The sequence below is a fragment of the Hippoglossus hippoglossus genome, chromosome 7 (genome assembly GCF_009819705.1).
Source record: "Hippoglossus hippoglossus isolate fHipHip1 chromosome 7, fHipHip1.pri, whole genome shotgun sequence".
In the NCBI taxonomy this organism is placed as follows: Eukaryota; Metazoa; Chordata; class Actinopteri; order Pleuronectiformes; family Pleuronectidae; genus Hippoglossus; species Hippoglossus hippoglossus.
Window position 1 is genome coordinate 2,083,653 of NC_047157.1, and position 15,459 is coordinate 2,099,111.

At 42.2% G+C, this 15,459-nt stretch overlaps 1 protein-coding gene across 1 annotated transcript in view; it reads left to right on the forward strand.

Annotated features, from left to right (window-relative positions):
* The window catches only part of plch2a (phospholipase C, eta 2a), a 186,462-nt gene extending 176,351 nt beyond the window's left edge, over nt 1-10,111 (forward strand). Inside the window, 2 exon segments of the mRNA XM_034591387.1 lie at nt 1,879-2,263; nt 7,311-10,111. Coding sequence (XP_034447278.1) covers nt 1,879-2,263; nt 7,311-8,941 — 2,016 coding nt within the window. The 3' untranslated portion in view covers nt 8,942-10,111.
* Nucleotides 10,112-15,459: the final 5,348 nt, after the last annotated feature.

The following is a 15,459-nucleotide window of genomic DNA, read 5'->3' on the forward strand; positions in this document are numbered from 1 at the left end:
ATTGAAAATATTAGGCTAACTCATGTCTCACATGAGTTATGATGGTTTGACCTGCCTGCATCTTCATTGACCCTCAAGTAGATCCAATGTTATCAAGCTGCCCAGTTAAAAGGCTGCATAGAGCGGCCAAAGATGTAAGTCAGGAATCTGCCAGGCTGCAGTGACTTCTCTGTGCTGTGTTTTGCAGAGAGCATTTTTTCCTCTTATCTCAGGAGTTTTTCAGAGTGGTGCACTGCAGGGGTATACAGTTCCACTGCCTTTGAGGGCACTTCTCTTTTGTAATTGTATACATTACATTTTTTTAGAACTCACATGTACCGAACTCTTGAGTTTGGTACATGTCTGAAAGCAACTTTAGAGAATGCCTGGCAACAAATACAGTAGATGGAAATGTAATTGGTTGATGATAGATATTTGCTTGGAAATGGCTCTGAAACCCCAAGATGACTGTGATTTTATGTTAAACTGTGTGGCACTAGATGTGGTCCTTGAGTCTCTTGGGCCAACATGTAATAAAATAAAAATCAAATCAAATATTTTCACAAAGTTTGGAGAGATTGCTCAAAAATTTGGTACAAAGTATTCACTGGAGCTGTTGACACCCTGCTTCCAGCTTTTAACATTTTGAGAAAGTAAAGCATGTCTGGACTTTTCTCAGTACTAGATGAAAATTGGTATAATAACAATAACCACATCATGTTGGAGTACTGTATAATATGTATACTATATATTATTATTTGCAGAAATTCAGGTCAAAGGCTCCTCTGGCATGATTTTCTCTCCTGGTAGCTAGATAATCATCATGTGCAGCTCAGTCTACATTTCCTGTTTTTCTCTCAGCCAAAAGCTCTTTTCTATATTGTCTTGTCTTTTTGTCTTGTTTGTCGCTTTCCCGTTGTCAGATGTTCAGTAATTCTTTCACCCGTGGTCAGACTACTTGGATCTACTTCTTTCACGTTTGTCCAAACTTTTTTTACAAGACAAATGATAACAACAACTGTAGGTTACATAACATATTAACTGTGTCTTGTTCCTATACTGTTCCATTTGGTTTGGCATTTCTGTCTGTGATTTTAACAGTCATCGGTTTCATTGTCTAAATGTTTTCATGTTTGTAGGATTTGAAAATAGCTTGAAGGCAGGCTTTGCTTCTGATCATTTTGACTTCCCTCCTTTGATTAATTATACAAAATATAATGATCTTACGAATCAGAATTTTCTATATAAAGCTACAATTTGTTTAATCTGTGATAATGGCAGTTTCATGAGCGTTTTTAATTAGTTCAGTTTATTAGATTAGTGTAATTTCTATATAGAAAAATAAGGCAGCCTACATGAACATTGGTGCAGTCTATGTACCCACTGCTAACACATGACTGCAGTATTGTATTTTTCAGATGTATCCACAGAGTCTTTGTGGTCCCACTACTGAATCCCAGCACACAGTAGTTTCACATCACCCTATTTAGTTGTAGAGGTAAACACGGCTTGAGGTGCACTGTGTGTTTTGACTGGTAGTTTCGATAAAGTGTTTGTCTACTAATATTTAGTTATTATATTTATACAGATGTGTGGTGCTCAAAATGTATAACAGCCTAACACTTTGAATCTAAGTGGAATTCAAAGCTAGTCAGCATGGATTGCATCTGAATGATCATATTCAAAACTATTAGTGATCATTCAAATTGTATTACAGAGTATATTGATTTCCTTTTTGTACGCATGCTCACTGTACAACTATCCATGTGCTTTTGAAATAATGCAGTGTGGACTAGTGCCACCTGCATTAAAACAAATGTTTTCCTGCACGACCTCTCTGTGATTTACTTTAAGCTTTCTTGTTTGTTTGACAATAATATTTCATTGTGTTTTTTTCAGGCCAGAGCAGCCAGCGGCATAAAAGGGCTGTTTCACAGAAACCCAAAGCAAGCTTCCCTGGACAGCCATGCTGTTGCACAGCACAGCCGTAAGCACCCGTTTGGTGCCCACCTCCTGCGCCGCACTGCCAGTGCACCAACCAAAGGCCAGCCCAAAATCAAGAAGGGCTACCCAGAGATCACCATCGACACCAAAGACTACAGCTCAGAGGGCGCTAGTGAAGATCGAGAGTCTGAAGACCGGGACAAGGCCTCGGCTGCCGCCTCTCAACAGCCCACGCCACCACAACACCAGACTGGGGATTCACTGGCATCCCACCAAGCCACCAAGGCGCCCAGGGACCATCCTGACACCAATGGGGCTTTTCACCCTGAGGAGGGTAAAGGTAAGAGCCCACGTTTTGCTAAGCGACGACCCATGAGTGAGCCTCCGAAGCGAGCCAGTCGGCTCCGCTTTCACGACTCATCGGACATGAAACCAGGGGTTTTTGCACGTGTTGCACTTAACAGCTCAGGCCGGGTGGGGGTGTCCTCCAACTGCATCACATGTGTGATCGGCTCCAAGGAGAGTCCAGAGGCTGAAAGAAAGGGTCAGGTTGAGGAAAGGCCGAGATGCAAATCCAAAATGGCTGCAGGGGAGAGACAGGAGGAAGTATGGCTTCTCGTCAATCAAGAGACAGGTTAAGCCAGAGCCTGTAGCCAAGCCCCAGCCCCTAGCTGCCCAGCCAGAGTTACAGCAGTCTTCTCTCGAACTCAAGTCCTGCATGGAGCCCCAGTTTCAATACTTACCCCAGGCTCTCCTCCAACCCGTCCCCTTTCCCAAGTCCAAAGCCAGGCAGACTCTGGGTACCCAGCACATCCGTCCTCAGCCTCACTCATCACAGAGGAACATCCGATCCTGCAGTGTTCCCCGTAGACACCCTGCCAACACTGTAACACCCGCGCAAAGCCTCACACCAGACTGCAGGACCAATCTCTGTTGGCAGCAGGCAACACCCCCCAGCTATGGTGCGGTTTGTCGCTCAATGCTCATCCCATTTCCTGCAAATGAAGCTCTCTTGCTCAGTGACAGTAGCAGCTGTGACAGCTTGCACAGTGTGAGCAGCTTTGAGTCTCCTCCGATGCTTCCTCATGTTCGGTCCTCGACAGCCGCAAGAGGGCTGTAGGCACCCTGCAGCGTGAGATGAACGCCCTTTTTGCTCTGAAAATGGAAGAGTTGCGCAATAAGTCCCCCATGTTCTTTGCTGGTAAGATGTCCCTGAGACAGTCTTGGTAATAACCCAGTAGCTTCAGTGTAGTGGTTGTAGTGGACCTCTTACATACTGTAGAATCTACAGTGTAATGTAGACTTTTGGTTAGCCTCCATACGTACCAAGAGCATAAATGTTTGGTATATTGTGTTGTTAGAAACCTGTTAGAAACCCCTGCTGTGTACCTGTAGGTAAGACTCACGTTGATATCCCATGTTTTCCTGATAGTTTGAAGAATTTTTTTCTAATTTAGAGTTGATTTTTGGGTTATTTTCACTGAATTACATTTTGGCTGATTAATTCCCATTTTTTGCCTTTCTTTGCCTTAAAATACTTTCCCTGATACCACCCACCTTTTTGGCAGATGAGAAAAGTGGTAAGTTACAACCTAAAATGAATGGAGGTAGTTATGTTCAATCTAGTGACTTTGATGCATGTAGTCTAAAGTTACATAAATACAGAAAGCTCCAAGCACATCGTCTCCCCCTTTTACTCCCGTTCACCAGGCTGCAGCTGGCTGCCCCTCCTAATGGTGCAACAGTGTTCCAGACATTTTCGTACAAGCTGTTTTGATTTACAATAACACATTTATTCAGGCCAGTCCTACGCTTGTGTTTGTTTATTCAAAGGTGTGAGGTCCACATGGAACGTTGACGGTTGTCTGTTAAGATTAGCAAGTCCTGCTACTCTATGGTTCTCTGTAAACTCCTTAGGCATAAATGCAGTGATTGCAAGAGAGAAACATCTTAAAAAAATCATCCGTTAACTATATGTACCACTTATAGGCAGGACACAGCCTGGACAGGTCGCTAGTCTAAAAAAAACATTGTCACTATCTTTTCCTCGCTTGTTAGACCCATAATTGGGTTTCATCTGAGCATATATAACCTAATTTACACTATACTAATTACAAATCCAATTTTCAAAAACTGAAACTTTATTCGAATTACTCTATATTCCCATTTTTAAAAAAAGAAGGCAAAATGTCCCTGATACAGGTGCTGCCATCTTGTGTTGAGCACGTTATTTGGAGTCAGAGTCCACACAGTCGTGATCTCAGAATGGAGCCCCAGTATCAAGCTCCTGCTGATACATGCAAGTCAGTCTGACGTCTGAATCATGACGTCCCAGCCGGTTTTTATAGCATTGAATTACTGATCACGCTTAGTACGGGGTGACAAATGTATTGAATAATGTGTTTTTCTTTAATTATTTGAAATGAGGAGAAAAGCAAAATGATTTTATTTGAATAGAAAAAGTTCAGTATTTATTGCTGCATCAAACTGTGTTTATTACTGATGACCTTATCATCTTTTTACTGTAACAGGTTTTTAATACTACGTCCTACTAAAATTGAATTTGAACATTTAGTCTCTTTTTTACAGTATGTTGGCAGAAGCTAAACCAAAACCTTTTAACGCATGCAGTCTAATCCACCATTACAAATCAGTTATATCAATAAGTAGTTTAACATCAGTTGGACATTGTTTGTCCTACTAAAACTGCTTTAGCTCTGGAAGTCACAAGGCACTGATGTCTGGTGTGCGTCCAGCTGAAAACTCCTTGTCCTCCGTCACATGATATATTTCAGGGGAGTTCAGTTCCTGCTCAACACCAGCTGTTCTATACAAGCCCATTCCTCTTTAGGGAGTCAGTTTTATGGCCCTGTGTCTACAGCGGATGTGTGCTTACAATTGTTAGTCGTACATCGCTGGCTGATGCTGTACTTTTTATCAAAACATGTGATGGGTTTCTCTCCACAGCTTTACCTCGTCTTTCTTCCTTTCCAGTGTAAAACAAAAGCTGTTTGTTTATTTAGTGATTGATCTGCAATAACATCTCTTGTTAAGATGCTTTCTCTGTCCTGTGAACTGATTCCTTTCCTCCATTCCCCCCTCTCTTCTTTCCACTTTTGCTAAACTCCTTTTTCCTCTCTGTCCCTTTTGCACGCTCTCTCTGTTCCTAGTGCAGAATTGAGGGGATGACCAGAGCCAGGTAAACTGCTGAATGCATGCAGCCTTAAAATACAACCTTCACACCTTCCCTTCACCCATCACTCTTTCTTATCCCACCAGCCTGCTTCGTCACACCTCTGGGGGTTGGTTGGGTTTTGTAATCCATTTTCTGCTTTATTTTCACATATTTTTGAAATGCACAAACTGATAATGATATCAATGGGTAGTAATGGGAGCACGATGCTAACAGGGCTCCAGAGTGCGACCATTTTAGACTAAATATTTTAATTGGTTGCACCAGTGCGCCTGAAATTGATCTTGTCCCCAAAATAGTTTTTAATAAAAAACAACTGGGTCTATGGACATTTGCCTTTGACAAACATTAAAGTGATTGATTAATAATGATTATTTTGTCAGCGTATAGAGGGGATTTTATGTACACACACACGGACAGCCATTGCACGCTTATTGTGAGCCCATGCGCAATGTGCGTTACTAAAGGGCACATTCCTTGTAGGCAAACAGAACACACAAAACGAGAGGACAAACACAAAAAAAAGATGGTATATATTCACAATCAAGAGAACAATTGATTATTTTTTTGTCGACGGATGTCATTCCAGTTGTTACACCTGCCTCCGCACCTAATCATGATTTACCATCTTCCGTGGAGATGGCTTCATCCGATTCAGAGCCAGGTCATGATCCAGAGCCTACTAAAAACAGGAACATTTAAAACTATGCCTTTCGAAAGGAATGGCTTGAGCAGTTTCCATAGCTGCGCTATGGAAAAAACCGAGCAACTCGATTCCTTGCATTTACTGCAAAGAGTGTGATCAAATTTAACACTGCTTACAATATAGCAAGAGGAGTTACCCTTCACTAAATGAAAATCACTGATAGTCCTCATGAAAAAGAACGGGTTAAATGTCAACCCGACCTACGCCAACGACAGAGCGTGTGGTGGTGCAACTAAATGAAAAGGTTAGGCGCACCAGTGCAACCAAGGAAAAAGTTAGTCTGGAGCCCTGTGCTAGCTTTTTTTTTCTGTTGACATCACTGAACAGAGGTGCATGTCCAGACAGAGACCCTCACTGGACAATGCCATTCATTCAACTGAAGTTTGCACAGAATCACTTTTCAGTGTTCAATGTATTCAGTCTTAAAGTTTATTTGATTGATTACAACTTACGCCTTACAATCCAGTCAATAAGTATTTCGACAGTTTCACTTTTTTTTTTATCGGGCTCAAAACATTCGTTTAGAATTTAAATAATGGACACTATTTTTAAAGTCTCAGCTTTAATTTAAGTAGTTGTAGATCTAGAAAGGACTGTGTTATTATAAGACACTAATTAAAGTGTGTGATACATTAATACATTCAGAAATTCACGATAGTAAAGACCTGACAACAAATTACACACAAAATATCACACCAAGACAATACAGAGCACAACTGGACATGAGATGCAGGTAAAAGCCTCGGTAAATGAAAACAATTGGACCTGGTCTCAAGTTTACTTTGTCAAGTTTGGGAATTAGAAGTAGCTCCATCAGAATAAGTCCAAATTTAAATCCTCCAAGGTTCTCTCTATAGAACTGATTCTCATTTGCCAAAGGTAGCTTAAGAATTGCATTTCCCATACGCACCACACAGATGTTTAATGGCTGAATAAAAGAATGAGGTATATTTATTTACTTTTTTGCAGCAGATCTCTGTCTAAAATGTCCTGCAACACCTTTGATTCATTGTGTACCTTTATTTTGTACCATTGACCAATTATTATCCTGTCATTGACTTATTTTCTCCTGCTTTTTGTGTAACAAAGTGAAGGTTTATTCTTTAATTAAATACCAACCTGTTAAATGTTGACTGTTATTAACCCCTAAAAGTTAGGTCTTTGTTTACTGTGCCAGGGGGCGCTGTGTACACCTCTGATTTCACAGTAACAGGACTTCCACTACCTTCACATCAAATGCATCGATTACGAAGCGCATCAAAAAAAGCTACATCGCAGTATCTGTTTTAAGCATTTAATTTTGCTCACCACAAAATAGTGAATTGGTCACATTTTGCAGATATTAGTTTAATAAGGTCAGTATCAGGGCTGATACCAAACCATCAGATTAGTTCATTCCTAGTTCCAGGCACATAATGTTTCACTTTACAGACAAAAGGCCACAATTGATTGAAGGTAATGAGTTATTTTTTGTTTTTCTCTCCACAGTCTGTTCTACAGTGCAGAGACCAGCTCCCCCGCTTCCATTTCCTGTGCTGAACTCTGAAGACCCCAGGAACCCACATTCCATCCGTCCTCCAAAAGAGAGGCTTGTATCACATTGTGCTTCATCTAGACTACTGCACTCAGCATCCACAGCAATAAATGCAGACTCCCCATTGGCTGTTGCTTCAAATGGGCTGATGGACAGCCCCCATCAAGATGAGTGACAACGTGACGTTCCCACCCTTTCCAGAACCCTGTCACTCTCCATGACAAAGCCTGCTGAGAATACTGTCCTGTCCCAGTGCAGTCAAGACACCCAGACCAACAGACGTACTTATTCATTCAACCAAGAAACTCTGACAGAGAAGACAGATGATAGGGCAGAATTCAAGTCTGACCACAGAGCGAAGGCTCCTGCTGCATCAGTGTTCACTGGAACCCCTGCAGTCCCAGCACCTCAGAAAGCCCAGGCCAGGAGAGCACTTTTTAATAGTCTGCCATCACACCCACCAGTAAGAAGAACAAAAAGCGTGGGTCATGTTCGGGTGGATGTAGCTGCAGCTGGACAGGCCCAGTCAGCCATACCAGAGGTCTGCACTGATGCAACCATGAATGACCGCCTTTGGAGAAAGCTGGAACCAAGCAGCCACCGAGACAGCATGTCCTCCTCTTCTAGCATTTCTTCCAGCGACACAGTCATTGACCTGTCCCTGCCTAACCTGGCCAGGAAAAGCCTCACCAGCCTGCCCACAGCCAGCAGCACCTGCAGCCCTCCCTGGGTCAACTGCCGTCATTCAGCATTACTCTCCTATGATACCCTGCCAGTCAGCAAGAGCAAGTCAAACCCCAATCTTCAGCAAAGTCACGGCTCCGTAGATGAGCTTAATCCCCGACCCCTGCAGCCCCCACAGGAAGCTTGTATGGACTCACCAAGCAGACTGACTCAAAGGAGGCACACCTGGAGTCGGCTCTACATGGAAGGGCTCAAGCAGTCATCAGCCAACAGGTCTTCCTCTGCAACCACAACCCCAACAGATACAACTTCCATGTCCAAAAGCCTTGGTGATCTGACCTCTGATGACATTTCCTGTAACTTTGACAGCAAGTACCGAAGCATCAGCCGCAGCTTTATTGTTAGGCCAACTAGGGACCAGCTGCGCAAGGGCAGCCTACAGAAGTCTCGTCCATCCAACAACCTGACAGAGCAACTACGGAAATTGACTGATGTGGAGCCACTGACTGCAAGTGACTTTGCCTCAGAAAACAGGCCTAGAGAGTCACACGAGGAGACTGTGGATGAGACCTTGGTGCGAAGGACCTCCTCGAGGAGCCAAAGCAGAGTGCGGTACATTGCAAACAGGGCCAAGAAGGCCCAGGAAAGGCAGAGGCTCCAGGGCCTGGTCCAGGGCAGAAGTGCAAGTTTTAGCCTTGCTGGTAACATTGGCAGTGGAAGTAGTGCTAGCCCCATTGAGGAGCGGGGAAACCCTGAAGGGGCGTGTTGCGTGGCCCGCAGTCCCTGCACCAGCCTGGACCTGCTGAGTCAACTTACCCCCCTGGGATCGTCCTCTTCAAGACAGCCCGAGTCCTCCCCAAACCCTGAAAACAGTGAAGTCTTTTTTATGCTCAAACTCTAAGAACTGGCTGACTTGGAACTGAGTGTGACACACAGTTAGAAACTTTTTGGGAATACAGTCCAGTTTTTCTCATTTTAATATCTTTTTTTAGAGAAAGTTGCGTTTCTTGCAGCATGTCTTGCAGAAAACTGGTAATGCAGATCATTTCAGCATCTCACAGAAAAATGGAATCTCCTATATTAGTGACCCATCACTCCCTCGCCTTGACTTTGTGCGTCTTTTTTTTTTTTTACCTGTGCAGTCAAAAATCACTGTCTTGAAGATAGTGGGGGGGTTCATTTACAAGCAACTACTGCAGCTCTCTCATCTGTTTGCACCAAATGTTAGATAATTGTCAGAATGTATTTTGTGAAAAACTACCAGAAGTTTTTGTGTCTGTTTATGTTGACTGTGATCTACTCTCATGTTGGAGATTTTTTTATTAACATTACATACATCCAGCACCAACAGATCATAATCAGAGGAGACCATTTTAAATACTTTTTTTATTTACTCGAATGGTATGATATACTTTAAGCTGAAGATTAATAGTTGATGTCAAACAGTTTGTTATCAGCCCATGCATCCACTTGCAATATTTTGAAAATAATGGCATGGTATCATATTTAAGAGATAATGTACAGTTTCGATGCTAAAGCTGAGGCTTCTCTCATGTCTTTGAAAAATGGTAAGGAATCATCCCTACAATCGTGACGAAAGTCTTTTAAGTATCTTTGTGTAGTAGTTACATTGTAATTTGACTCAGCTGCCAATATTTTGCTAACTTTTCTGATCTGTGGCATGTCACAGCACTGAGCTCCTGTACTTAAAGCAGTGGTAGACACAGAGTTTAGCCCTTTTTTAGTTGACTGCATGTCTTATATGCACTGTAATGTTTAACCTAAGGCTGTGCTTTATTTTACAAAGTTTTTTTTAAGATTTGGTAATATTCCAAACTCATTTGTTTTGATGGTATGATGGTGGTCACAAGAGCATCGTGTCCAAAACCCTGTTCTCATCAGTCTGTAGCACTAAAACAAGATGGAAATGATCTGTATAAAAGCATGTTTATTTTTCGACCTGCTGTATGGTTTGCACTGCCATGACAGTTCTTTGTGCAAAATCTTAGGGATAATATTTAATTGAAACAACTGTGTAATTAAGACCCAAATAAATCTCAAATGAATATTATTGAACGTTTCACAGCTCATTTATTTTATTTACACTTTATCCATCAACAGCTGCCTCTGTTAACAGACCATTTAAACTGAGCCTTATCCAAGCTGACATGTAAAAGGTTTTGGCACGGTCTGCTTGCTGCTCTAATTATGGACTACGCTTGGTTCTGTGTTTACCAGACCTCACCTCTCTCAACCTCTCTGGCGGAGACCCCAGACCCCCTGTAGGAAGGGACAATGTTCCAGAACAAAGACTTGAGGCGGCACAAGAGACTACAAGCCCAACCAGACATTAAAGGAGAGAAAACATCTTTTTTAGTATCACTTGCCAAACAAGTTCAAATTTTTTTAAGGCTACAAAACTATTACACAGACTTTTTTCACCCACAATGTGACGCTGTTCATGGAATAAACTTTATTTAGACCCTGACAGTATGCAGGAAATGGATAGATTCTTACCTTTGCTGGCCGCAAAGAAAATGTGTTATAATCCATTTACTTCGACAACCTCTGTTGATACTGGTCAATATTGACGCAATCTAATGTGGACAACTTTGACTGGCTGAAATTGACTAAACTTAAAAGTGCTTTGGGCTTGAAAGCAAACCCCAAGTCATATCTGAGAATCCATGCAGCCCTCCATGGACACAGATTTTTAACGCAGAGGTTTGTCCACTGTTAATTCTGGTTTCCAAAGCTGACAGCCACCTCTGGCGAGCTGTCAGACGCTGCCCAGGCCTCTTCCTCAGCTCTGTCAGACTTTGTGAAGCGCGACATGCTCATTTTAGCGCCACAGACTCTGCTTCAGCCAGCACACAAACAAAAGACCAGCTTCATTAGGATTCCAAGAAAACTGCAGAGTTCCTTTTAAAGCTGTATTTATCTACACAATTTGGCACGGCCTGGCCTCTCAATGAAACCTCCGAGCTCTGTCTAGCACTTCAGACTTGGAGAGAATGTTTTGTCTGAGAGTGATTCAGTTCCTCCTTTCAAGATAAGTGTTTTTGAAAAAGGTTTTGTGCAGATAAATCTTGTTTGTGTCGTTTTTTAGGCTATGGAAACGGGATGGGGTTTTGTGGAAACTAAAATATAAATTTGAATGAATATTGATGGAATCAATGTTCTTTTTAAATGTGGGGGGTTAGATATCAGAGGTGGTGTGAATTCCTTTTGATTTAGAGCACCTTTAGCTCTAAATGACAATTTACACATTACAAATCAGTTATATCAATAAGTAGTTTAACATCAGTTGGACATTGTTTGTCCTACTAAAACTGCTTTTAGCTCTGGAAGTCACAAGGCACTGATGTCTGGTGTTGTGCAATAATAGGTAGACTTGATGTTGGCTAATTATAATAATCATAAATATGATTATTAAAATAATAACGTATATATTAAAAATAATACAATTATTAATTAAAAACGATAAAGTTATTAATTAAGAATAATAATTATTAATGAAAAAACATAAAATGATAAATTAAGAATAATAAATCTGTAATTATAATTTACAAAAGACGGGGCCACCACCCTGGTATCAGGGACCAACAATCAATCTGTAAGATCAGTCTCGTAATCTGAAAAAGTTCCATTAGAATCTCAATATTACTATTGATTATATATTGAACAGTGAAGGTTTTAAGTTCAAGCACTGGCTATCATAATTCAGCTGTAGTCACATACATATGCACAAATAATCACCAAAAAAATACATAAATACAAATACTTTAAATACAATAGAATTTATTTAAGATAATAACATCAATGTTAATTAATGACTACTATCCTAACAAGAACCACTATATCAAAGATAAAACCACAAACACCTATCACGATTTATAACACACATGCTGTGTGTGTGTGTGTGTGGTGTGTGAGTCAAGATGGCGTACGAAGTCACGGGGGATGACGTTCGTATTATGAATTCAAGATGGCGGTCTAACCGCGTGGTGTCGTGTTACTGAATTCAAGATGGCGGTCTAACCACTTGATTTGACGTAGGATCGAATTCAAGATGGCGGTATAAACTCGTGGTTTGACCAACAGGAAATGGAGAACAAGGGATGCTTTGGTTTCTCTCGTGGTTCAAAGCGCCGAATGGCGTCGAGATGCGATCACACTATCCAAGTCCCCGAACGGGGTATAACACGTGAATTATGTGGATGCAGGTCGGAACGTGTGTGCAGGCGGGTTTAGGAGAAAAGAGAGAGAGAGAGAAAAGGAAACATGCAAAGAATGATCAGAGAGATCTCAAACACCGCCAGAGACAGTTTGCGGGGACTATACCACTCGGGTACCCAAGCGGACGAACTGGGATCCGTCCAGCTGTGTACCGATCTTTAAGGGGTTAAAATCTCCGCAAAATAGGTTCTGACGATCACACAGTACGGCAGCGTGGCCGGAAATGCAGATTCGTCACGACACGCTGGCACAAAACAAAGGGACTCGGCGGTCCTACAGAAATATCACACTCAAATAATAACACGCTAATGTTTAAAATAGTCTCTGCCCAGACTAAGCCTCTTACTTGTTGCTTGGTTCCACGGTTCGTTGATGCGCGAGCGGCGCATTCGGGGAAGACAAGTGAATGTGTCGTGGCCTCTAGAACAGCTGATTCGCGCGGTGGCAGCGGGGATTGAGCTGGCTGGACTAGGAGAGAATTCGTCGCTCGTTCTCCTTGGCGAATGTGTCTTGCCCTTCATGGTGAATGGTTCTTGCCTTCATGGCGAATGTGTCTTGCCTTCGTGGCGAATGGTTCTTGCCCTTCTGCAGGTATGAACAGCTGAGGAGCAGCTGTGGTTGTGGATCCAGAAAAAGTCGGTGGACTCGGCCTGCGAGTGGAAGACTTTGCCCACGGTCATTTCAAAAATAAAGCTCAGTAAAAAGGGAAGTTCACAAAATAAAAGGGAATGAACTTAAGGTAAAAATCAAATACAAACGTTTGGATTGGTTGCTCCTTTAAGTGTCTGGTCATCTGGAGGAACAGGGAGAGGTTCTGGTCCTATCTTCAGCGCACGGGAAAAAGCAATGAATTGAGGGGGTTCTCTGTATTTATTACCTGAGAGGTGTCCGGCCTCCCTCCAGGGTGCACCGTGGGGTCTGTTGGCTCTCAGCCAATGGAAGGCCCGAGTGTTGACCTCGGGCGGCGGTCAAAAAAACATGGAGGCCCCAAGGAATTCTGGGGGTTTCTGGCCTCATGGTCAGAGAAACAACTCTAGGTCAGGCTTCTCAAATGTGATGTAGGCCTCTTCTTTGTCATGGGCTCGATCCCAACACTGGTGGCATCCAGCTGAAAACTCCTGTCCTCCGTCACATGATATATTTCAGGGGAGTTCAGTTCCTGCTCAACACCAGCTGTTCTATACAAGCCCATTCCTCTGTCCCTTTTGCACGCTCTCTCTGTTCCTAGTGCAGAATTGAGGGGATGACCAGAGCCAGGTAAACTGCTGATGCATGCAGCCTTAAACATACAACCTTCACACCTTCCCTTCACCCATCCCTCTTTCTTATCCCACCAGCCTGACTTCGTCACACCTCTGGGGGTTGGTTGGGTTTTGTAATCCATTTCTGCTTTATTTTCAATATTTTTGAAATGCACAAAACTGATAATGATATCAATGGTTAGTAATGGGAGCACGATGCTAACAGGTCCAGAGTGCGACCATTTTAGACTAAATATTTTAATTGGTTGCACCAGTGCGCCTGAAATTGATCTTGTCCCCAAAATAGTTTTTAATAAAAAACAACTGGGTCTATGGACATTGCCTTTGACAAACATTAAAGTGATTGATTAATATGATTATTTTGTCAGCGTATAGAGGGGATTTCTATGTACACACACACGGACAGCCATTGCACGCTTAATGTGAGCCCATGCGCAATGTGCGTTACTAAGGGCACATTCCTTGTAGGCAAACAGAACACACAAAACGAGAGGACAAACACAAAAAAGAGGGTATATATTTTTTTTGTCGACGGATGTCATTCCAGTTGTTACACCTGCCTCTGCAACCTAATCATGATTTACCATCTTCCGTGGAGATGGGCTTCATCCGATTCAGAGCCAGGTCATGAGCCTACTAAAAACAAGGAACATTTAAAACTATGCCTTCGAAAGGAATGGCTTGAGCAGTTTCCATAGCTGCGCTATGAAAAAAACCGAGCAACTCGATTCCTTGCATTTACTGCAAAGAGTGTGACATCAGCATTCAGTGTTGAAACCCTAAAAAAGCAAACTTTTCTAAAAAGCACATCTTGTGCCGTGACAGGTGCGTTGCTGGCAGAGCAGCTTTCAGCGCCAGGCAGCGGCAAATCAAACAAGTGAGGAAACAGAAATGATGATCAAATTTAACACTGGCTTACAATATAGCAAGAGGAGTTACCCTTCACTATTTTACAACGTTTTTTTTAAGATTTGGTAATATTCCAAACCTCATTTGTTTTTGATGTATGATTGTGGTCACAAGAGCATCGTGTCCAAAACCCTGTTCTCATCAGTCTGTAGCACTAAAACAAGATGGAAATGATCTGTATAAAAGCATGTTATTTTTCGACCTGCTGTATGGTTTGCACTGCCATGACAGTTCTTTGTGCAAATCTTAGGGATAATATTAATTGAACAATTGTGTAATTAAGACCCAACTAAATCTCAAATGAATATTATTGAACGTTTCACAGCTCATTTATTTTATTTAGACTATATCCATCAACAGCTGCCTCTGTTTAACAGACCATTTAAACTGAGCCTTATCCAAGCTGACATGTAAAAGCCTTTGGCCTTGGTTTTGGCACGGTCTGCTTGCTGCTCTAATATGGACTCCCGCTTGGTTCTGTGTTTACCAGACCTCACCTCTCTCAACCTCTCTGGCGGAGACCCCCAGACCCCCTGTAGGAAGGGACAATGTTCCAGAACAAAGACTTGAGGCGGCACAAGAGGACTACAAGCCCAACCAGACATTAAAGGAGAGAAAAACATCTTTTTAGTATCACTTGCCAACAAGTTTCAAATTTTTTAAGGCTACAAAACTATTACACAGACTTTTTTCACCCACAAATGTGACGCTGTTCATGGAATAAACTTTATTTAGACCCTGACAGTATGCAGGAAATGGATAGATTCTCTACCTTTGCTGGCGCAAAAGAAAATGTGTTATAATCCATTTACTTCGACAACCTCTTTGATACTGGTCAATATTGACGCAATCTAATGTGGACAACTTTGACTGGCTGAAATTGACCTAAACTTAAAAGTGCTTGGGCTTGAAAGCCAAACCCCAAGTCATATCTGAGAATCCATGCAGCCCTCCATGGACACAGATTTTCACTCAGAGGTTTGTCCACTGTTAATTCTGGTTTCCAAAG